Source organism: Salmo trutta, chromosome 8 (assembly GCF_901001165.1).
Source record: "Salmo trutta chromosome 8, fSalTru1.1, whole genome shotgun sequence".
Classification (NCBI taxonomy): domain Eukaryota; kingdom Metazoa; phylum Chordata; class Actinopteri; order Salmoniformes; family Salmonidae; genus Salmo; species Salmo trutta.
The window spans coordinates 6,913,638-6,940,092 of NC_042964.1; the positions used below are offsets into that span (position 1 = coordinate 6,913,638).

Below are 26,455 nucleotides of genomic sequence, written 5' to 3' on the forward strand. Positions count from 1 at the left end.
TCATAACTTTACCTAAAGTAAGTATACTATAACACACCATAGCAAAGATTGTGATGCAATAATAATGAGTTGTTGCTCATTGACAAAAACGGAAGAAAAACATCACACGGACTGACGGTCATTATAACGCTGCATGATCCTTGAGGAAAAAGGTGACCCGTAATTATGAAGAACTATGTTATGATTATATTTAGCGTAACACATTATGAATACGGGTTTCATAGAAAGTGTTACCAGATTTTTTTTTTTTGTGGAAGAACAAGTCTTCAACAGCAATATAGAGTACATTTTCATTGTGCAAAACATGACGCCTCAATGTTTTTTTGAATCACGGCTTTCAATTGTCATGGCTAACAATGGTGTTATGCCATAACAGTTGCGCTCTGATATATTGACACCTTCGCACTTTACAATGGAGCAGAATGTCTTGTTTTCTCTTTTCAAAATTGGTTGAATGGCAACTTTTTATGCTGTAGGGACTTGCAACTTATCACAGGTGAGATAAATGGTGGTGGTGGTGGTGGTGGTGGAAGGTGGTGGGGGTGGTGGTGGAGGTGGTGGTGGTGGTGGAGGTGGTGGTGGTGGTGGTGGTGGTGGAGGTGGTGGTGGTGGTGGAGGTGGTGGTGGAGGTGGTGGAGGTGGTGGTGGAGGTGGTGGAGGAGGTGGTGGTGGAGGTGGTGGTGGTGGTGGAGGTGGTGGTAGTGGTGGTGCAGTTTGCCACTAAGCATCTCAAACTTACACCGAGTGGAATGCTCAGTCCACAGTGGTCCATTGACCAATGGGAGAGCTGCAGGCTTTCCATTTAGAGACCAGAGTGCATGGTCAGGCCTCTGAGTGAAATTACTTTATTCCCATGGCTCAAGGAGGTAATTCTATGAGCTCCTGGACACGTATTCATAAGGCATCTCAGAGTAGGAGTGCTGGTCTAAACCCTTAAAAAAAAAGTGCTATCTAGAATCGAAAAGGGTTCTTCGGCTGTCCCCATAGGAGAACCCTTTGAAGAACCCTTTCTGGTTCCAGGTAGAACACTTTTTTCACGTGGTAGAACCTTTTTGGGTACCATGTAAAACCCTTTCCTATGGGGAAAGCAATAAAACCCTTTTGGAACCCTTTTTTTCTGAATGTAGGATCCGCTCGCCCCTGTCCACGTAAATTCATTGATTATGATCTGGAACACTATGAAATTTGATTTGATTTGAAAGGTTAAACTGATCCTAGATCAGCACACCAAATAAAATTGTGGTATGGTGTGGTAGTTACAGTACGTAGCCTGCAGGTCCCAGATCTGTTGTCCATTCTGGCATCTCCTATGGTCATTGTCATGTTTAGAGTCATAATGACCATAAAATAAAAGACCATAAAAAAAAAAATAATATATGCCATTGTATGTCTTTTCTCCAAAAGTGACACAGAGGACAAGCATACATTTTGTATATGGATGGCAGTTTGTGGGAGTCAAACCCAAAATCGTGGCATTGAAAGCACCATGATCTACCAACTGAGTCCCACAGCACTACAACACACATGAGAGTTGGCAAGAGGCCACAAAAAGATCTGAGACCAAGTTCATTACTGATGTCACATGATTGTGTGTTCCAGGAAATATCCTGGGTCTGGCTTGATGTGGAAAGTTCCCCTCTGTCTGGTTTGAGGAAGTTATGTAAAACGTAACTAAATCTCTGGTCAGCAGGACATGGTTCTAACTGGCACCAGTGTATCAGTCCTGAAGAGAGGAGTTGATTACACATTATGTCTAGCTGTCTTTATCACTAAGGTGAAATGTGTCAAATAAACATTAAAATAATATTAAGTTGAAACTTGAAGAATCACAACTCTAGACCTATTTTGTCAATCCGCAACAAGTATTTATTTGATCATCAGAAAATACATCTTCATTAACCAATAAAAAACATGCTGAGACTACATTGGCTATGCAGTATGTAAACTATTGTCTAAATACATTTTCAATGAAAGAAAGTTACATTCCAATTAGAAAAACACATTGATATTTACAGTGCTGTGAAAAAGTATTTGCCCCTTTCTGATTTTATTTATTTTTGCATATTTTTGATACTGAATGTTATCAGATCTTCAACCAAAACCTAAAATTATATAAAGTAAACCCGAGTTTACAAATAACAAAAAATATTTGTACTTATTTTATCTATTTAATTAACAAAGGTATGCAACACCCAATTCCCCTGTGTGAAAAGAAATTGCCCCTTTACACTCAATAACTGGTTGTTCCACCTTTAGCTATAGTGACTGCAACCAAACACTTCCTGTAGTTGTTGATCAGTCTCTCACATTGCTGTGGATGAGTTTTGGCCCCCTCTTGCATGCAGAACTGCTTTAACCCAAACCATCACACTACCACCACCATGCTTGACAATTGATATGAAGTTTTATACTGTGGAATGCAGTGTTTGGTTTTCATCAAACATAATGGGACCCATCTAGCTCAAAGAGTTGACTAAAGTTTCCAAAAAAGCACCTGGAAGCAACTGGATGATCATCAAGACTCTTGGAAGTTTTTATCGACAGATGAGTCAAAAGTATAACTTTTTAGACGATATGGTCCCATTACGCCTGGCGAAAACCAAACACTGAACTCATCAGTAATGGGGATGCTTTGCTGCCTCAGGACCTGGACGACTTGCCATAATAGAAGGAACCATTTCATCCAAATAAAAAATAGTAATGTTAGGAGAACATTTTACATAATTACAGTTCTCTCTTTGTCATCATTCTCTTCATCTTCTTCTCCTCCTCCTCTTCTTTCTTGGGAGACCCCTCTTCCTCCTTGTGGAAGACCTTCCCATCAGGCTGCTTTTTCCATGTCACTTTGGGGTCTGCAGGTAACCCCTGCTCCTTCAGCTTGTTCCTTATCTGGAGAAACACAAAGACACACAGAGACACACAATATTTCACTCTGTACTAGTCATTCTAAAGATCTAGAACTACCATTCCTTCCTGCTATACTGAGACGTTCTTCACTTCAACCCTTTGACTCTATGAGGAGATGATGGTTACATCTGTCCTATTTCACACATGTTCAAGTTTGTTTTAGTATACATGTGTAAATTGGAAATGTGTTTTCTGCATACCCTCTCTCCCTGAAACACCCTCAGAGAGTTTGGTCACTGGCAGGAGAGAATGTCATCCACAACAGACTAGAACCCAGACCAGAGAGGAGGTCATCCACAACAGACTAGGACCCAGAACAGAGAAGATGTCATCCAGAACAGACTATGACCCAGACCAGAGAAGAGGTCTCTACAGTTTGTATCATTAATGAGTTTGTTCTTCATGAACAGGGTAAAACTCACCTCTTTTAAGATGGCGTCCTGAACAGCAGGATCGCTGATGTTCAGATTTTGATCCTTTGGTGTCATCTTCACTCTCACCACCTGTCTCTTCAGTTGAGGTTTCTCAGGGGTCGGGGGGCTAGTCGTGGTCATTATTGTGATTGTGGGTGTGGGCAGGGGGACAGTCGTTGTCTCCACAGCTGGTACTACAAGACAATAAAATCCCCCAATGACAGTAGTGAATCAGGGGGCAACATTAGAGTTCCCTTGTCATCATAATATCATGTAGTTCAGGAGGAGAATTTTGTAATATACCATAGCAGATGAAAGGTAAGATGTTGTCACAGGGAATATTTATCCATTTAGAATAATAAGATTGATTTGGATCAGAAGACACCAGAGTGCAGTTGTATGCCTGATCTGTTGAAGGCCATCCTGACCACCAGTTTCTGAATGAGGAGTCACTCTGGTCTGACCATATCCAGGAGTCTTGAAACAGACCGATCCACACAGGCAGTCCCCTCAGTGATATCTTCTGATGTATCTCTGTGTTCTCAGTCTGGTTCCTCACACTGACCAGGTCTGTGTGATTCTGTCTGCAGTAACTCTGAGCATCTATCCAGGTCTTGTTCTCCTGAATTAAGATGTATGTTAGGTTGGTGTCTTGTTTTCCTGCAAAAGTCAAATGTAATAATCAATACAAATATCCATTGAAATATAATCTACTGATCATCTATAGTACATGTTGTCATTGATTTGATAACAGATCAATAACTGATTAACAACTTAAAGCTATCATGAGTCTATGTTTCAGCTCAATGGCAGCCCTAGCACTTAGAACAGGCTTCATCATTAGTATGTAACACTCACCATCATAACAGATGAAGTGATGCTGGTCATCACAGGAGGCGTTGTTCCACAGCCCAGCTGTACTCATAAAAGCACAGCCACCATTTTGGGGTGTCGCAGTGTCCCAGTTTCTGAACTCAGTCTCCCCCTCTCTGTAGAAACGTCTGTCTGCCAGAGACCAGTGCCACTTCATGGAGTCTCCCATATTCAGTCCGATCCAGATCCAATTATAACTACTGACACTGGTAATCAGCCTGTTCAGGTCCTCCATGTCATCTACTGTAGCCAGATCAGTGTATTTCTCTCTGCAGTAACTCTGGGCATCAGTCCAGGTCATATAGTTGGTAATGAAGTGATACTGATGAAGACATGAGGAAGGTGTGTAGAATCCTGTTAACAGAATAATGATTAATGAGGTACATTTTCTCCATCAACTTCTCACCCCCAACAACACCATCTATGGATCTGTGCACATGTTATAGACCCAGGTGTGCAAACACACAGACAGGAACTACATCCCTAAACACACACACACCTAAAGCCATGAAGACACACACACACAGCGTACAAGACCACACCTGTCCTGCGTGGGTATTCAGTGGGCAAGGTGGGCATGGGCTAGCCCACAGCAAGCCCAAAGAAAGTCCACACCAGCCCAACAAGGGCTAGCCCAGTCAAAGCTCACACCTTCCCAACAAATGTTAGCCCAGTCAAAGCTCACACCAGCCCAACAAGGGCTAGCCCGGTCAAAGCTCACACCTTCCCAACAAGGGCTAGCCCAGTCAAAGCTCACACCTTCCCAACAAGGGCTAGCCCAGTCAAAGCTCACACCTTCCCAACAAGGGCTAGCCCAGTCAAAGCTCAGTAGCAACATCTATGTGAATGACAGCAGCAACTATGGTTGTCTTTCAGGTGTAATGTAACAAATTAGATAAATAAGGGTGTTTAAAACCTCTTACATCTAGACGTTCCGCTAGCGGAACACCTGCTCCAATATCCAATGATGGGCGTGGCGCGAAATACAAACTCCTCTAAAATCCGAAAACTTCAATTTTTCAAACATATGACTATTTTACAGCATTTTAAAGACAAGACTCTCGTTAATCTAACCACACTGTCCGATTTCAAAAAGGCTTTACAGCGAAAGCAAAACATTAGATTATGTCAGCAGAGTACCCAGCCAGAAATAATCAGACACCCATTTTTCAAGCTAGCATATAATGTCACAAAAAACAAAACCACAGCTAAATGCAGCACTAACCTTTGATGATCTTCATCAGATGACAACCCCAGGACATTATGTTATACAATACATGCATGTCTGTTCAATCAAGTTCATATTTATATCAAAAACCAGCTTTTTTACATTAGCATGTGACGTTCAGAACTAGCATATCCCCCGCAAACATCCGGTGAATTTACTAAATTACTCACGATAAACGTTCACAAAAAACATAACAATTATTTTAAGAATTATAGATACAGAACTCCTCTATGCACTCGATATGTCCGATTTTAAAATAGCTTTTCGGTGAAAGCACATTTTGCAATATTCTCAGTAGATAGCCCAGCCATCACGGCTAGCCATTTAGACACCGACCAAGTTTAGCCCTGACCAAACTCCGTTTTACTATTAGAAAAGTTTGATTACCTTTGGTGTTCTTCATCAGAATGCACTCCCAGGACTGCTACTTCAATAACAAATGTTGGTTTGGTTCAAAATACTCCATTGTTATATCCAAATAGCGGCGTTTTGTTCGTGCGTTCAAGACACTATCCGAAGTGTAAATAAGGGTCACGAGCATGGCGCATTTCCTGACAAAAGATTTCTAAATATTCCATTACCGTACTTCGAAGCATGTCAACCGCTGTTTAAAATCAATTTATATGCCACTTTTCTCGTAAAAAAGCGATAATATTCCGACCGGCAAAGCGTGTATACGTACAAAGAGAGAGAAAATAAAAGCATGCTGTCCCCTCGTGCACGAGCCTGAGTTTCATAGTACTGTTACTGGCCACTATCCAAACGCGCTACTTTTCTTCAGCCAGAGCCTGCAAAGCCACGATTCAGCTTTTTGCCACCTTCTGAGATCCCATGGGAGCCGTAGGAAGTGTCACGTAACAGCAGAGATCCACTGTAATGGATAGAGAGAATCAAGAAGGGCAAGAAATGGTCAGACAGGGTACTTCCTGTACAGAATCTTCTCATGTTTTGGCCTGCCAAATTAGTTCTGTTATACTCACAGACACCATTCAAACAGTTTTAGAAACTTTGGAGTGTTTTCTATCCAAAGCTAATAATTATATGCATATTCTAGTTTCTGGGCAGGAGTAATAATCAGATTAAATCTGGTATGTTTTTTATCCGGCCGTGAAAATACTGCCCCCTATCCATAACAGGTTAAGAACTTGGTCCCTTTCAGATCATTTCTGTGAACTCAGTGTGGTTCGCATAATTTTTTGTACAGTGTGAACACTCCAAAGGAATTCAGAACCCTCAAGAGAGCGCGGACGCAAACCAAACTGAGGTGGTCTGAGTTTGGTTCGCTAAAATTCCGTGTCCGGTTTCACTTTTTTAGGGCAATGTGAACACAAAGCTCCACAGGTTGGCTTGTCATTATTCCTGCACCACACGCTAGTCTACTGACATAACAACTCACTCTAGAGTACTGACATAACACCTCACACTAGACTACTGAAAAAACCACTCACACTAGACACCTGACATAACCCCTCACACTAGACTACTGACATAACCCCTCACACTAGACTACTGACATAACCCCTTCACACTAGACTACTGTAACACTGTTTCTCCTGACATAACCCCTCACACTAGACTACTGATAAAACCCCTCACACAAGACTACTGAAAAAACCCCTCACACTAGACTACTGACATAACCCCTCACACTAGACTACTGACATAACACCTCACACTAGACTACTGACAAAACCCCTCACACTAGACTACTGACATAATCCCTCACACTAGACTACTGACAAAACCCCTCACACTAGACTACTGACATAACAACTCACACTAGACTACAGACATTACCCCTCACACTAGAATACTGACATAACCACTCACTCCAGACTATTGCAACACTGTTTCAGCTGTCATAACCCCTCACACTAGATTACTGACATAACCCCTCACACTAGACTACTGACATAACCCCTCACACTAGACTACTGACATAACCCCTCACACTAGACTACTGACATAACCCCTCACACTAGACTACTGACATAAGTTCTCACACTAAACTTCTGCAACACTGTTTCTCCTGACATAACCTCTCACACTAGACTACTGACATAACCCCTCACACTAGACTACTGACATAACCCCTCAGACTAGACTACTGATATAAACCCTCACACCAGACTACTGACATAACCCCTCACACTAGACTACTGACATAACCCCTCACACTAGACTACTACATAACCCCTCACACTAGACTACTGACATAACCCCTCACACTAGACTACTGACATAACCCCTCACACTAGACTACTGTAACATTGTTTCTCCTGACATAACCCCTCACACTAGACTATGGCAACACTATTTACCCTGTCATAACCTCTCACACAAGACTACTGACATAACCCCTCACAATAGACTATGGCAACACTATTTCCCCTGGCATAACCTCTCACACAAGACTACTGACATAACATCTCACTCTAGACTACTGACATAACCCCTCACACTAGACACCTGACATAACCCCTCACACTAGACTACTGACATAACCCCTCACACTAGACTACTGACATAACACCTCACACTAGACTACAGACATTACCCCTCACACTAGAATACTGACATAACCACTCACTCCAGACTATTGCAACACTGTTTCACCTGTCATAACCACTCACATAAGACTACTGACATAACCCCTCACACTAGACTACTGACATAAGTTCTCACACTAAACTTCTGCAACACTGTTTCTCCTGACATAACCTCTCACACTAGACTACTGACATAACCCCTCACACTAGACTACTGACATAACCCCTCACACTAGACTACTGACATAAGTTCTCACACTAAACTTCTGCAACACTGTTTCTCCTGACATAACCCCTCACACGAGACTACTGACATAACCCCTCACACTAGACTACTGACATAACCCCTCACACTAGACTACTGATATAAACCCTCACACTAGACTACTGTAACATTGTTTCTCCTGACATAAACCCTCACACTAGACTATGGCAACACTATTTCCCCTGTCATAACCTCTCACACAAGACTACTGACATAACCCCTCACACTAGACTATGGCAACACTATTTCCCCTGTCATAACCTCTCACACAAGACTACTGACATAACCCCTCACTCTAGACTACTGACATAACCCCTCACACTAGACTACTGAAATAACCCCTCACACAAGACTACTGACATATCCCCTCACACTAGACTACTGACATAACCCCTCACACTAGACACCTGACATAACCCCTCACACTAGACTACTGACATAACCCCTCACACTAGACTACTGACATAAGTCCTCACACTAGACTTCTGCAACACTGTTTCTCCTGACATAACCCCTCATACTAGACTACTGACATAACCCCTCACACTAGACTACTGTAACATTGTTTCTCCTGACATAACCCCTCACACTAGACTATGGCAACACAATTTACCCTGTCATAACTTCTCACACAAGACTACTGACATAACCCCTCACACTAGACTACGGCAACACTATTTCCCCTGTCATAACCTCTCACACAAGACTACTGACATAACCCCTCACTCTAGACTACTGACATACCCCTCACACTAGACAACTGAAATAACCCCTCACACAAGACTTCTGACATAACCCCTCACACTAGACTACTGACATAACCCCTCACACTAGACACCTGACATAACCCCTCACACTAGACTACTGACATAACCCATCACACTAGACTACTGACATAAGTCCTCACACTAGACTTCAAAAACACTGTTTCTCCTGACATAACCCCTCATACTAGACTACTGACATAACCCCTCACACTATACTACTGTAACACTGTTTCTCCAGACATAACCTCTCACACAAGACGAGTGACATAACCCCTCACACTAGACTACAGACATAACCACTGACACTAGACACCTGACATAACCCCTCACACTAGACTACTGCCATAAGTTCTCACACTAAACTTCTGCAACACTGTTTCTCCTGACATAACCTCTCACACTAGACTACTTACATAACCCCTCACACTAGACTACTGAAATAGCCACTCACACTAGACTCCTGACATAACCCCTCAATCTAGACTACTGACATAAGTTCTCACACTAAACTTCTGCAACACTGTTTCTCCTGACATAACCTGTCACACTAGACTACTGACATAACCCCTTACACTAGACTACTGACAAAATCCCTCACACTAGACTATTTCATAACCCCTCACACTAGACTACTGACATAACACCTCACACTAAACTACTGCCACACCCCTCACACTAGAATACTGACATAACCACTCACACTAGACTATTGCAACACTGTTTCACCTGTCATAACCACTCACATAAGACTACTGACATAACCCCTCACACTAGACTACTGACATAAGTTCTCACACTAAACTTCTGCAACACTGTTTCTCCTGACATAACCTCTCACACTAGACTACTGACATAACCCCTCACACTAGACTACTGACATAACCCCTCACACTAGACTACTGATATAAGTTCTCACACTAAACTTCTGCAACACTGTTTCTCCTGACATAACCCCTCACACTAGACTACTGACATAACCCCTCACACTAGACTACTGACATAACCCCTCACACTAGACTACTGATATAAACCCTCACACTAGACTACTGTAACATTGTTTCTCCTGACATAAACCCTCACACTAGACTATGGCAACACTATTTCCCCTGTCATAACCTCTCACACAAGACTACTGACATAACCCCTCACTCTAGACTACTGACATAACCCCTCACACTAGACTACTGAAATAACCCCTCACACAAGACTACTGACATAACCCCTCACACTAGACTACTGACATAACCCCTCACACTAGACACCTGACATAACCCCTCACAATAGACTACTGACATAACCCCTCACACTAGACTACTGACATAAGTCCTCACACTAGACTTCTGCAACACTGTTTCTCCTGACATAACCCCTCATACTAGACTACTGACATAACCCCTCACACTAGACTACTGTAACACTGTTTCTCCTGACATAACCCCTCAAACTAGACTACTGAAATAATCCCTCAAACTAGAAGACTGACATAACCCCTCACACTAGACTACTGACATAACCCCTCACACTAGACTACTGACATAACCCCTCACACTAGACTACTGTAACACTGTTTCTCCTGACATAACCACTCAAACTAGACTACTGACATAATCCCTCACACTAGAAGACTGACATAACCACTCACACTAGACTACTGACATTACCCCTCACACTAGACTACTGACAAAACCCCTCACACTAGACTACTGACATAATCCCTCACACTAGACTATTTCATAACTCCTCACACTTGTCTACTGACATAACACCTCACACTAGACTACTGACATAATCCCTCACACTAGACTACTGACATAACCCCTAACACTAGACTACTGACATAACCCCTCACACTAGACAACTGATATAACCCCTCACACTAGACTACAGACATAACCCCTCACACTTGTCTACTGACATAACACCTCACACTAGACAACTGACATAACCCCTCACACTAGACTACAACATAACACCCTCAAACTAGACAACTACATAACCCCTCACACTAGACTACTGACATAACCCCTCACACTAGACTACTGAAATAACCCCTCACAATAGACTACTGACATAACCCCTCACACTAGACTACTGAAATAACCCCTCACTACTGACATAATCCCTCACACTAGACTACTGACATAAGCCCTCACACTAGACTACTGACATTACCCCTCTCACTAGAATACTGACATAACCACTCACACTAGACTATTTCATAACCCCTCACACTAGATTACTGACATAACACCTCACACTAGACTACTGACATTACCCCTCACACTAGAATACTGACATAACCACTCACACTAGACTATTGCAACACTGTTTCACCTGTCATAACCCCTCACACTAGACTACTGACATAACCCCTCACACTAGACTACTGACATAACCCCTCACACTAGACTACTGACATAAGTCTTCACACTAGACTTCTGTAACACTGTTTCTCCTGACATAACCCCTCACACTACACTACTGACATAACCCCTCACACTAGACTACCTCATAACCCCTCACACTAGACTACTACATAACCCTTCACACTAGACTACTGACATAACCCCTCACACTAGAGAACTGATATAACCCCTCACACTAGACTACAGACATAACCCCTCACACTAGACTACTACATAACACCTCACACTAGACTACTGACATAACCCTAACACTAGACTACTGACATAACACCTCACACTAGACTACTGACATAACCTCTCACACTAGACTACAACATAACACCTCACACTAGACTACTGACATAACACCCTCAAACTAGACAACTACATAACCCCTCACACTAGACTACTGACATAACCCCTCACACTAGACTACTGACATAACCCCTCACCATAGACTACTGACATAACCCCTCACAATAGACTACTGACATAACCCCTCACACTAGACAACTACATAACCCCTCACACTAGACTACTGACATAACCCCTCACACTAGACACCTGATATAATCCCTCACACTAGAATACTGACATAAGCCCTCAGACTAGACTACTGACATTACCCCTCACACTAGACTACTGACATTACCCCTCACACTAGATTACTGACATAACACCTCACACTAGACTACTGACATTACCCCTCACACTAGAATACTGACATAACCACTCACACTAGACTATTGCAACACTGTTTCACCTGTCATAACCCCTCACACTAGACTACTGACATAACCACTCACACTAGACTACTGACATAACCCCTCACACTAGACTACTGACATAAGTCTTCACACTAAACTTCTGTAACACTGTTTCTCCTGACATAACCCCTCACACTACACTACTGACATAACCCCTCACACTAGTCTACTGACATAACCCCTCACACTAGACTACTACATAACCCTTCACACTAGACTACTGACATAACCCCTCACACTAGACTACTACATAACCCCTCACACTAGACTACTGACATAACCCCTCACACTAGACTACTGACATTACCCCTCACACTAGACTACTGACATTACCCCTCACACTAGATTACTGACATAACACCTCACACTAGACTACTGACATTACCCCTCACACTAGAATACTGACATAACCACTCACACTAGACTATTGCAACACTGTTTCACCTGTCATAACCCCTCACACTAGACTACTGACATAACCACTCACACTAGACTACTGACATAACCCCTCACACTAGACTACTGACATAACCCTCACACTAGACTACTGATATAACCCCTCACACTAGACTACTGACATAACCCCTCACACTAGACTACTGACATAACCCTCACACTAGACTACTGATATAACCCCTCATACTAGACTACTACATAACCCCTCACACTAGACTACTACATAACCCCTCACACTAGACTACTGACATAACCCCTCACACTAGACTACTACATAACACCTCACACTAGACTACTAACATAACCCCTCACACTAGACTACTAACATAACCCCTCACACTAGACTACTGTAACACTGTTTCTCTAGACATAACCTCTCACACAAGACTACTGACATAACCCCTCACACTAGACTACTGACATAACCCCTCACACTAGATTACTGACATAACCCCTCACACTAGACTACTACATAACCCCTCACACTAGACTAGATACATAACCCCTCACATTGGTGCCACAAACAATAGAAGATTATGATGTGCAGGTTCACAGGGAAAAAGTTGCTGTTTTTGAATATTGATTAGAGATTGTCAAGGATGCACAGATAATCCGAAATGTGTGGAGTTTTTAGTTCAGATGATTTGTTTTGCAGTGTGTGATCTAAGGGCTAAGAGATGTTCATCAGCTGTTTATTGATTGTTGGGTTTGAATAGCCTGAGAAGACAACCTATTTGTCATGACTTCCGCCGAGGTCGGTCCCTCTTCTTGTTCGGGCGGCGTTCGGCGTCACCGGCTTTCTAGCAACCGCCGATCCACTTTTCATTTTCCATTTTCTTGTTTATTATTTTAACCCTCTGTTCCCCATGTTGTGTTTGTTGGTGATTGTTTGTTGTAATTCGGGCCGTCTTTGTGGGGTCGGTATGTTCCTTTGTATATTTGTCATTTTGAGGAAAAGAACGTTGATTACTCATATCTGCTGTCTTGCACCTGACTACCTACACCAGCTACACACAGGACCCTTACACTATTTGGTGACATCACACCATAGGGTACAACATCTCTTCCAGCTCTTAAAGGGACAGTACACTACCTTGGGTGTACATTTTTCAATTAAACCCTAGTTTTTTCTGCAGTTATTCTCCAGTTTTTCTATTGCTATGTATTCTGTTAGCAATGAAATGTACAGTACATTTTAATAGTATCTTCTGATTACAATTATTATGTCTGTATCTACTATCTTCCAAAATGTAAGTCTGTTTATCTAGCTGTCCGATAACACATTCTGATTGAATGGCTTGTCCTGCACTTTGTAAAAACCCAGGGTGCATTGAGTGAATGATGGAAAAAGATCTTGATTCCTTTCTAAACATAGAAGTGTGAATGGAAAGAAGACTCAGACCACAAAATAGGTCTGTCACGCCCTGACCAGGTGAACTCTGTTGTTTTGGTCAGGGTGTGTTATTTCTATGGTTTATTTTCTATGTTTTGGTTATAGCCTTTCTTTGTGTTTTATTTCTATGTTGGGCTCGGGGTGATTTCCCAATCAGACAGCTGTCGCTTGTGAAGTCTGATTGGGAATCACATTTAAGTTCCTTTTCCCCCACGATGTTTGTGGGTTGTTGTCTCGTTATTTGAGCACGTAACGTATTGGCAGTTTTTCCTTGATTTTGTGTACATGTTTAATTCTAGTGTGTTAAATAAACATGTATTCGCTCCCAGCTGCGTTTTGGTCCGCTTCCTCGTCTCCCAACGACAAACGTTACAGAACAACCCACCGAACCAGGACCAAGCAGCTGGAGGAAAAGGAGCGCGAGAGATGGGCTCGCGAGGGGAAGGAGTTCTGGACCTGGGAGGAGATCATGTCGGGGAAAGGACCCTGGCGGAAGGATTCCCAGGTCGAGGAGGTAAAGCCAGCCGGTAGACGGAGTCGCAGGCGGCGGTCGAGGAGGCCCGGAAAACAGCCCCAAGAAAATTTGGGGGGGGGCTAATGGGGTGGTCCGGAAGGGCAGAGGAAGAGCCCAGACCACTGCTCTCGTTGGGGATGACGGCGGAGGAAGAGAAGGAGATGAGGCGTTTGATTGAGGACCTGCAGAGGGAAGATCTGGAGGAGGAGCCATGGTATGCTGAGTTGCGCGCTGTGTCGCCAGTGCGCCCGCACAGCCCGGTGCGTCCGGTAGACATGCCCAGCACATGCCGTGCTAGGATGGGCATCCAGCCAGGACGAGTGGCTAAACCGGCTCCACGCTTCAGTTCACCAGTGCGTGTTCACAGTCCTGTCTGGCCTGTTCCTGTTCCCCGCACCAAGCCCACGGTGCGTGTCCACAGTCCTGCCCGGCCCGTCCCTGCTCCCCGCACCAAGCCATGGTATGCAGAGTTGCGCGCTGTGTCGCCAGTGCGCCCGCACAGCCCAGTGCGTCCGGTGGACATGCCCAGCACGTGCCGTGCTAGGATGGGCATCCAGCCAGGACGAGTGGCTAAACCGGCTCCACGCTTCAGGTCACCAGTACGTGTTCACAGTCCTGTCTGGCCCGTCCCTGCTCCCCGCACCAGGTTAGTGGTGCGTGTCCCCAGTCCTGTCCGGCCCGTCCCTGCTCCCCGCACCAGGTTAGTGGTGCATGTCCCCAGTCCTGTCCGGCCCGTCCCTGCTCCCCGCACCAAGTCAGTAGTGCGTGTCCCCAGTCCTGTCTGGCCCGTCCCTGCTCCCCGCACCAAGTCAGTGGTGCGTGTCCTCAGTCCTGTCCGGCCCGTCCCTGCTCCCCGCACCAGGTTAGTGGTGCGTGTCCCCAGTCCTAACCGGCCCGTCCCTGCTCCCCGCACCAGGTTAGTGGTGCGTGTCCCCAGTCCTGTCCGGCCCGTCCCTGCTCCCCGCACCAGGTTAGTGGTGCGTGTCCCCAGTCCTGTCCGGCCCGTCCCTGCTCCCCGCACCAGGTTAGTAGTGCGTGTCCCCAGTCCTGTCTGGCCCGTCCCTGCTCCCCGCACCAGGTTAGTGGTGCGTGTCCCCAGTTCGGTCCGGCCCGTCCCTGCTCCCCGCACCAAGTCAGTAGTGCGTGTCCCCAGTCCTGTCTGGCCCGTCCCTGCTCCCCGCACCAAGTCAGTGGTGCGTGTCCCCAGTCCTGTCCGGCCCGTCCCTGCTCCCCGCACCAGGTTAGTGGTGCGTGTCCCCAGTCCTGTCCGGCCCGTCCCTGCTCCCCGCACCAGGTTAGTGGTGCGTGTCCCCAGTCTTGTTCGGCCCGTCCCTGCTCCCCGCACCAGGTTAGTGGTGCGTGTCCACAGTCCTGTCTGGCCCGTCCCTGTTCCCCGCACCAAGCCCACGGTGCGTGTCCACAGTCCTGTCCAGCCCGTTCCTGTTCCCCGCACCAAGCCCACGGTGCGTGTCCACAGTCCGGCACGGCCCGTGTCCGGTCCACCGGTGCCCAATCCTGTTCCGGTCGACGGCTCCGCTCCGGAGCCTGAGCATGCCGCTACACAGTGGTCCAGTCCGGGCCAGAGGGGTAGGGTTAAGGTGAAGGCGGGGGAAAGAACACGCCCGGGGCCAGAGCCTCCACCGAGGGTGAGGCGCCCACCCGGGTCCCCCCCCCTAATAGACTTTAGGTTGGTGCGCCGGGAGTACGCACCGTTGGAGGGGGGGTACTGTCACGCCCTGACCAGGTGAACTCTGTTGTTTTGGTCAGGGTGTGTTATTTCTATGGTTTATTTTCTATGTTTTGGTTATAGCCTTTCTTTGTGTTTTATTTCTATGTTGTGCTCGGGGTGATTTCCCAATCAGACAGCTGTCGCTTGTGAAGTCTGATTGGGAATCACATTTAAGTTCCTTTTCCCCCACGATGTTTGTGGGTTGTTGTCTCGTTATTTGAGCACGTAACGTATTGGCAGTTTTTACTTGATTTTGTGTACATGTTTAATTCTAGTGTGTTAAATAAACATGTATTCGCTCCCAGCTGCGTTTTGGTCCGCTTCCTCGTCTCCCGACGACAAACGTTACAAGGTCAAGTGAACTAGCAAAAGAGTTGTGTCCTCATTCAAATCCAGGGGCAGAGTGAATACAAAGAGAACTGAGTTATGTTGCTCTCTTTTACCCCAGTTCACTTTAAACAGGACTGAGATCAGCCATTTTAAACAAGACCATATTTGTTTTATCTTTACTTAACTACGCAAGCCAGTGAAGAACAATTTCATTTTTACAATGATGGCCTAGGAACAGTGGGTTAACTACCAGGGGCAGAATGACAGATTTTTACCTTGTCAGCTCGGGGATTCAGTCCGCCAACCTTTTGGCTACTGGCCCAACGCTCTAACCACTAGGCTACCTGCCACCCACAAATATGTGAAAACACCGAACAGAAATTAGGGCTCATAAATATTACAATTTACTCATTACTTTAGCAATACTTCATTTAACTTGTGCTAAATAAATGATATATAAATAAATACCTGTACATAAGAGATATAACTGATAAATTGCCATAAGGTGGTCATCGAGATCATTTTGGGGACCAAATGGCCCAATACGGACAGCCGATCCAAAGAGTGGGCTTATTTCAGGAACAGTGAAGGCTGTCCTCATCAGATATGAGCTGCCAGCACTGGGCCAATGTCTTGGGGATAATATGGATCCGATTAGCAAGGACGTATTGCTGAGACACACACACAGTAAACTGACCTGAGATTAGCAGGGTGAGATACCACAACGTTTCCATCACTGTGAAATTTAAAGGATATATGATTAAAATGAATGCACTTCAAGGCTGCAACACTTTACCAATGCAAACTGTCTTTCTCCTTCTTTACTGATATGACGTGACAGGACAGGTGAAGATAATGCTCCCCACATAGAGAGTTATCACCTGTTCAGAGACAGGAACAATCAGTGATTGTTAGGTTACGTTTCTAAAGTATTGGAAGTGGGTAGTGGTGAAAAACCTCAACATAACATTTCCAGAGAGTTAGAACACATGGTTGATTATTCTACACTGGAACCTTCAAAACTGGGAATAAATAAAGTATCTTATATTATGAACATTTCTCTACAATTAAATATGCTAGAATTACAACATGATTCTACAATCCAAAATGGCCTTACTTGTTGTTTGAAGAAAATCTCTTCTCTCTCTGTCTCTTTATCTCTCTCTCTTTCTAACTCTCTCCCCTTTCTCTCTCTCTGTCTCTGTCTCTTTATCTCTCGCTATATTACTCTCTCCCCTTTCTCTCTCTCTGTCTCTCCTACTGTGTGTATGTCATCCCATGTTTGTCCCTATTTAAACCTTACACTGCTCCTCATTTGCTTGAATTTGTTATTCATCTCAATTTAAAACAAAACTGTGACGTGACATTCATTCCACTGGATAAGGGATTGGACAGAGCCAGAGAAGGAAACAGTTAGAGAGGCTATACAGAACATGTTCATGTGATGGTTCTGTTGATCCAAAGGAGATAACCCACTCCTCTAAACAGACATATTGCCCAGAAAGTGTCTCATTGTACCGAAAACGACCCAACTCCTTATGTCCAAAAATCAAAGGGTTGTGTAATTTCAAGAATTGAGTGAGGCCTGAATTGAGAGTGATACAAGGTATCAATAGAGTTCCACAAGGACGAATGCCCAAGTTGACACCAATGTTTCCACAGTTGTGTCAAGTTGGCTGGTAGTGGATCTCCACTCCAAATAGCTTGTTCCATCTCATCCCTCATGATCAATTGGATTGATATCTGCTGACTGGTGAATGACTGGTAACTGTCATGGAGAGAGCAGGTGGTCCTGATGCTTTGTCCACTCAGTGTCTAGATAACCAACTTTGCATTGGGTTTTCTGCCCTCCCTCTCCTCTGTCATTGGGTTGCTCTGCCCTCCCTCTCCTCTGTCATTGGGTGCTCTGCCTTCCCTCTTCTCTGTCATTGGGTTCTCTGCCCTCCCTCTCCTCTGTCATAGGGTGCTCTGCCCTCCCTCTCCTCTGTCATTGGGTGCTCTGCCTTCCCTCTTCTCTGTCATTGGGTGCTCTGCCCTCCCTCTCCTCTGTCATTGGGTGCTCTGCCCTCCCTCTCCTCTGTCATTGGGTGCTCTGCTCTCCCACTCCTCTGTCATTGGGTGCTCTGCCCTCCCTCTCCTCTGTCATTGCACTGTAATGTAAAACCCTTTCCACAGAGGGTTCTACATGGAACCCAAAAGGGATATTATTCAAAGTGTTGTCATATGGATACAGTCGAAGAACCCTTTTGGAACCTTTTTTTCTGAATGTAGGATCCGCTCCCCACTGTCCATGTCATTTCATTCATTATGATCTGAAAGGCAAAATTGATCCTAGATCAGCACACCTAAGATGCTTGTGGTATGGTGTGGTAGTTACAGTATGTAGCTTGCAGGTCCCAGATCTTGAAATATATGTGCAGCGACGCTTCCGTCCAACCTGACAGAGCTTGAGAGGATCTGCAGAGAAGAATGGGAGAAACTCCCCAAATACAGGTGTGCCAAGCTTGTAGCGTCATTTCCAAGAAGATTCAAGGCTGTAATCCCTGCTAAAGGTGCTTCAACAAAGTACTGAGTAAAGTTTCTGAATTCTTACGTAAATCTAATATTTCCATTTTATTTTTAATACATTTGCAAAATATTCTAAAAACCTGTTTTTGCTTTGTGATTATGAGGTATTGTGTGTAGATTGATGAGGGAAAAAAACTATTTAATCCATTTTGTAATAAAGCTGGAACTTTGCAAAATGTGGATAAAGTCAAGGGGTCTGAATACTTTCCCGAATGCACTGCAGACCATAATATAAAATATAATATAACCTTTCATCCAAAAGTGGTCAAGCATACATTTTCCATATTGGTGACCTCAGGGGGAAACAAACCAACAATCCTGGTGTTGAAAGCACCATGCTCTACAAACTGAGCCACACAGCACCACAACACACATGAGAGTTGGTCAAGAGGCCACAAACAGATCTGAGACCAAGTTCATTACTGATGTCACATCATTGTGTGTTCCAGGAAATATCCTGGATCTGGCTTGATGTGGGAAAGTTCCCCTCTGTCTAATTTGAGGAAGTTATGTAAAACGTAACTAAATCTCTGGTCAGCAGGACATAGTTCTAACTGGTACCAGTGTATCAGAGTCCTGAAGAGAGGAGTTGATTACACATTATGTCTAGATGTCTTTATCACTGAGGTAAAATGTGTAAAATAAACATTAAAATAATATTAAGTTGAAACTTGAAGAATCACAACTCTAGACCTATACTGTCAATCCGCAACAAGTATTTATTTGATCATCAGAAAAGACATCTTCATTAACCAATAAAAAACATGCTGAGACTACATTGGCAATGCAGTATGTAAACTATGGTCTAAATACATTTTAAATTAAAGAAAGTTACATTCCAATTAGAAAAACACATTGATACTTACAGTGCTGTGAAAAAGTATTTCCCCCTTTCTGATTTTCTCTATTTTTGCATATTTTTGATACTGAATGTTATCAGATCTTCAACCAAAACCTAATATTAGATAAAGTGAACCTGAGTTTACAAATAACAAAACATATTTATACTTATTTTATCTATTTAATTAACAAATGTATGCAACACCCAATTCCCCTGTGTGAAAAGTAATTGCCCCTTTACACTCAATAACTGGTTGTTCCACCTTTAGCTCTAATGACTGCAACCAAAGGCTTCCTGTAGTTGTTGATCAGTCTCTCACATTGCTGTGGAGGAATTTTGGCCCACTCTTGCATGCAGAACTGCTTTAACTCAGCTATCATCCCCAAACCATCACACGACTACCACCATGCTTGACAATTGATATGAAGTTTTTTACTGTGGAATGCAGTGTTTGGTTTTCATCAAACATAATGGGACCAATCTAGTCCAAAATGTTAGTAGAAGGAACCATGAGTTCTGCTCAGTATGAAAGAGTTCTACAGGAGAATGACAGGCCATCAGTCTATGAGCTGAAGCTGAGAGCAGCTGGGTCACGAAGCAGGACAATGATCCAAAACACACAGTCAAGTCTACATGAAAATGGTTAAAAAGAAACATATTTGAAGTTTTGAAATTACCTGGTCAAATTCCAGAACTAATCCAAATTGAGATGTTGTGGCAGGACTTGAAACGAGCAGTCTACATGAAAATGGTCCCTTCATCTAATATTCTGTTTCCTTTGAAGATCAGAAAACATTTAGCATCAAAAATATGTAAAAGTTGAGCAGATTAGAAAGGAGCCAAATACTTTTTCACAGCACTGTATATCAACATAACTACAGATAACTAGTTTACAGACATGATGTGTGAAAAGTCTATCTTGAGAACACACCCTGTAATAAAACAACCAAGTCAAGAAAATGATATAAAAAAACATCTCATGATAAAACACTACTAATGTTTATAAATAAAACATTTACTTATTTAATAACATTTAATTAGGTTGAGAAAATACATCTCAGTACAGATTATTCATGTAAATAGAAAGAGAAATGTTAGGAGAACATTTTTACATAATTAGAGTTCACGCTTTGTCATCATATTCTTCGTCTTCTTCTCCTCTTCTTTATTGGGAGGCTCCGCTTCCTCCTTGTGGAAGACCTTCCCATCAGGCTGCTTTTTCCATGTCACTTTGGTGTCTGCAGGTAACCCCTGCTCCTTCAGCTTGTTCCTTATCTGGAGAAACACAAAGACACACAGAGACCCACACTTTTATACCATCTATTGCATCTCGTCTATACCGGTCGGTCATGTCCCATCCATATATTTATATGTACATATTCTTATTCCATCCCTTTACTTAGATTTGTGTGTATTAGGTAGTTGCAGTGGAATTGTTAGATTAGTTGTTAGATATTGTTGCACTGTCGGAACTAGAAGCCAAGCATTTCACAACACTCGCAATAACATCTGCTAACCATGTGTTTGTGAAAAATGAGATTTGAGATCATCCACAACAGACTAGAACCCAGACCAGAGAGGAGATCATCCACAACAGACTAGGAAGCAGACCAAAGAGGAGGTCTGTGCAGTTGGTATCATTGCTGAGTTGGTTCTTCATGAACAGGGTGACACTCACCTCTTGTAAGATGGCATCCTGAACAGCAGGATCACTGAGGTTCATATTTTGATCATTTGGGGTCATCTTTATTCTCACCACCTGTCTCTTCAGTTGAGGTTTCTTAGGGGTCGGGGTGGTAGTCTTTTGTAAGATCTGGTGGGCAATCATGGTTGTGGTCGGTGGGGCAGTCGTGGTTGTTGTTGTTCTCGGGGTTGTAGTCATGGTTGTGGTTGTGGTCGGGGTGGAAGGTGTGGTTGTGGTTGTGGTGGAAGGCGTGGTTGTGGTTGTGGTCGGGGTGGAAGGCGTGGTTGTGGTTGTGGTCGGGGTGGAAGGCGTGGTTGTGGTTGCGGTCGGGGTGGATGGCGTGGTTGTGGTTGTGGTCGGGGATGAAGGCGTGGTTGTGTTCGGGGTGGAAGGCGTGGTTGTGGTTGTGGTCAGGGTGGAAGGCGTGGTTGTGGTTGTGGTTGGGGTGGAAGGCGTGGTTGTGGTTGTGGACAGGGTGGAAGGCGTGGTTGTGGTCGGGGTGGAAGGCGTGTTTGTGGTCGTGGACAGGGTGGAAGGCGTGGTTGTGGTTGTGGTCGGGGAGGAAGGCGTGGTTGTGGTTGTGGTCGGGGTGGAAGGCGTGGTTGTGGTTGTGGTCGGGGTGGAATGCGTGGTTGTGGTTGCGGTCGGGGTGGATGGCGTGGTTGTGGTTGTGGTCGGGGATGAAGGCGTGGTTGTGGTTGTGGTTGGGGTGGAAGGCGTGGTTGTGGTCGGGGTGAAAGGCGTGGTTGTGGTTGTGGTCGGGGTGGAAGGCGTGGTTGTGGTTGCGGTCGGGGTGGAAGGCGTGGTTGTGGTTGTGGTCGGGGATGAAGGCGTGGTTGTGGTCGGGGTGGAAGGCGTGGTTGTGGTTGTGGTTGGGGTGGAAGGCGTGGTTGTGGTTGTGGTTGTGGTCAGGGTGGAAGGCGTGGTTGTGGTTGTGGTCAGGGTGGAAGGTGTGGTTGTGGTTGGGGTGGAAGTAGTGGTTGTGGTTGTGGTCGGGGTGGAAGGCGTGGTTGTGGTTGTGGTCGGGGTGGAAGTAGTGGTTGTGGTTGTGGTCGGGGTGGAAGGCATGGTTGTGGTTGTGGTCGGGGTGGAAGGCGTGGTTGTGGTTGTGGTCGGTGTGGAAGGCGTGGTTGTGGTTGTGGTCGGGGTGGAAGTAGTGGTTGTGGTTGTGGTCGGGGTGGAAGGCGTGGTTGTGGTTGTGGTCGGGGTGGAAGTAGTGGTTGTGGTTGTGGTTGTGGTGGAAGGCGTGGTTGTGGTTGTGGTCGGGGTGGAAGTAGTGGTTGTGGTTGTGGTCGGGGTGGAAGGCGTGTTTGTCGTTGTGGTCGGGGTGGAAGTAGTGGTTGTGGTTGTGGGTGTGGGCAGAGGGGCAGTCGTGGTCTTCACATCTGGGTCTACAAGATAATAAAATCCAACAATGACAGTAGTGAATCTTGGGGAAACAGAGTTCTCCTGTCATCATAATATCAGGTAGATCAAGTGGACAATACTGTAATTTACCAGTATAGCAGAAGAAATTATGTCTGTGGTCACAGGGATGAATTATCCATTTAGCATAATTAACTGATTCAAAAAACAATGCAACACAGTTCTGTCCTGAAGCATCAGGATATCCTAATGTCCAGTTTCTGAATGAGGAGTCACTCTGGTCTGACCATATCCAGGAGTCTAGAAACAGGCCGATCCACACAGGCAGTCCCCTCAGTGATATCTTCTGATTTATCTCTGTGTTCTCAGTCTGGTTCCTCACACTGACCAGGTCTGTGTGATGCTGTCTGCAGTAACTCTGAGCATCTATCCAGTTCTTGCTCTCCTGAACTAAGACGTATGTTAGGTTGGTGTCTTGTTTTCCTGCAAAAGTCAAATTTAAAAATCAATACAAATATCCATTGAAATATAATCTACTGATCATCTATAGTACATGTTGTCATTGATTTGATAACAGATCAATAACTGATTAACAACTTAAAGCTATCATGAGTCTATGTTTCAACTCAATGGCAGCCCCAGCACTTAGAACAGGCTTCATCATTAGTATGTAAACACTGACCATCATAACAGATGAAGTGATGCTGGTCATCACAGGAGGTGTTGTTCCACAGCCCAGCTGTACTCATAAAAGCACAGCCACCATTTTGGGGTGTCCCAGTGTCCCAGTTTCTGAATTCAGTCTCCCCCTCTCTGTAGAAACGTCTGCCTGCCAGAGACCAGTGCCACTTCATGGAGTCTCCCTTCTCCAATCCAATCCAGGACAGAACATCAACACTACCACTGGTAATCAGCCTGCTCTGGTCCTCCATGTCATCTACTGTAGCCAGATCAGTGTAATGTGCTCTGCAGTAACTCTGGGCATCAGTCCAGTTCATGTATTTGGTAATGACGTGATACTGATTCAGACACGAGGAAGGTGTGTGGAATCCTGTGAAAAGAATAATGATTAATGAGGGACATTTTTTCCATCAACTTCTCAACCCCAACCACACTATCTATGGATATGTTAACACACAGTACAGTACACCTTGGTGTGCAAACACACACTCAAACACACACTCAAACACACACACACACACACACACACACACACACACACACACACACACACACACACACACACACACACACACACCTATCAAACATTTTCCCTGTGTGGGTATTCAGAGGCCAAGGTGGTTACGGGCTAGCCAACAGCAATCACAACACAGGTTATTCAACAGCAAGCCCACAGCAACATCTCAGTGGATGACAGCAGGAACTTTGTTGTCTTTCTGGTGTAATGTAACACATAAGATAAATAATGTAGTTTTCACACTTGTTCATTTTCACACACATACACACACACTGGGTCATTTTCAGCCATTATCTGTGAACTCGGTATGGTTCGCTTATTTGTTTGTGCAGATTCAACACTCCAAAGCAACGCAGACACATAAGTTATACTCGCTCCCCACTGAGTTCAGTTCGCTTGAACTCCGATATCGAGTTCCCATTTTTAGGACAATGTGAACACAAAGCTCCCCAGGTCTGCTTGTCATTATTACAACAACACTGTTTCTCCTGACATAATCCCTCACACTAGACTACTGTCATAACCCCTCACACTAGACTACTGTCATAACCCTCACACTAGACTACTGACATAATCCCTCACACTAGACTACTACATAACCTCTCACACTAGACTAATGACATAACCCCTCAAACTAGACTACAGACATAATCCTTCACACTAGACTACTGACATAACCCCTCACACTAGACTACTGACATAACCCCTCACACTAGACTACTGACATAACCCCTCACACTAGACTACTGACATAACACCTCACACTAGACTACTGACATAATGCTTCACACTAGACTACTGCATAACACCTCACACTACACCAATGACATAACCCCTCACACTAGACTACTGACATAACCCCTCACACTAGACTAATGACATAACCCCTCACACTAGACTAATGACATAACCCCTCACACTAGACTACTGACATAACCCCTAACACTACACTAATGACATAACCCCTCACACTAGACTACTGACAAAACCCCTCACAGAAAACTACTGACATAACCCCTCACACTAGACGTCTGACATAAGCCCTCACACTAGACTACTGACATAACCCCTCACAGTAGACTAATAACATAACCCTTCACGCTAGATTACTTACATAACCCCTCACACTAGACTACTGACATTACCACTGACACTAGACTACTGACATAACCCCTCACACTAGACTACTGACATAACCCCTCACACTAGACTACTACATAACCTCTCACACTAGACTACTGACATAACCCCTCACACTAGACTACTACATATCCCCTTGCAATAGACTACTGACATAACCCCTCACACTAGACTACTACATAACCCCTCACACTAGACTACTGACATAACCCCTCACAATAGACTACTACATAACCCCTCACACTAGACTACTACATATCCCATCACATTAGACTACTGACATAACCCCTCACAATAGACTACTACATAACCTCTCACACTAGACTACTGACATAACCCCTCACACTAGACTACTACATATCCCCTTGGAATAGACTACTGACATAACCCCTCACACTAGACTACTGACATAACCCCTCACACTAGACTACTGACATAACCCCTTAAACTAGACAATTACATAACCCCTCACACTAGACTACTGACATAACCCCTCATACTAGACTACTGACATAACCCCTCACACCAGACTATTACATAACCCCTCACACTAGACTACTACCTAACCCCTCACACTAGACTACTACATAACCCCTCACACAAGACTACTGACATAACCCTTCACAACAGACTACTACATAACCCCTCACACTAGACTACTACATAACCCCTCACACTAGACTACTACATAACCCCTCACACTAGACTACTGACATAACCCCTGACACTGGACTACTGACATAACCCCTCACACTAGACTATTACATAACCCCTCACACTAGACTACTACCTAACCCCTCACACTAGACTACTACATAACCCCTCACACTAGACTACTGACATAACCCTTCACAACAGACTACTGACATAACCCCTCACACTAGACTACTGACATAACCCCTCACAATACACTACTACATAACCCCTCACACTAGACTATTGACATAACCCCTCACACTAGACTACCGACATAACCCCTCACACTAGACTACTACATTACCCCTCACACTAGACTACTGACAGAACCCCTCACACTAGACTACTGACATAACCCCTCAAACTA

The 26,455-nt window shown here is 44.5% G+C and overlaps 2 protein-coding genes across 2 annotated transcripts; both read right to left on the bottom strand.

Annotated features, from left to right (window-relative positions):
* Window positions 1-2,724: 2,724 nt before the first annotated feature.
* Window positions 2,725-17,452, bottom strand: LOC115199205 (lymphocyte antigen 75). Its single transcript, XM_029761833.1, has 5 exons — window positions 17,294-17,452; window positions 4,179-4,547; window positions 3,624-3,980; window positions 3,330-3,514; window positions 2,725-2,889 (listed from the first exon to the last, which is right to left on the bottom strand). Exons 1-5 carry the CDS (start codon window positions 17,328-17,330, stop codon window positions 2,725-2,727), a joined length of 1,113 nt encoding a protein of 370 aa, XP_029617693.1. The 5' UTR covers window positions 17,331-17,452.
* Window positions 17,453-22,979: 5,527 nt separating this feature from the next.
* LOC115199206 (macrophage mannose receptor 1-like) lies at window positions 22,980-24,096 on the bottom strand (the record flags this gene model as incomplete). Its single annotated transcript, XM_029761834.1, has 3 exons — window positions 23,737-24,096; window positions 23,187-23,537; window positions 22,980-23,080 (listed from the first exon to the last, which is right to left on the bottom strand). Coding segments are annotated over exons 1-3 (768 nt in total), but the record flags the coding sequence as incomplete, so codon positions are not given.
* Between the last annotated feature and the right edge of the window lie 2,359 nt (window positions 24,097-26,455).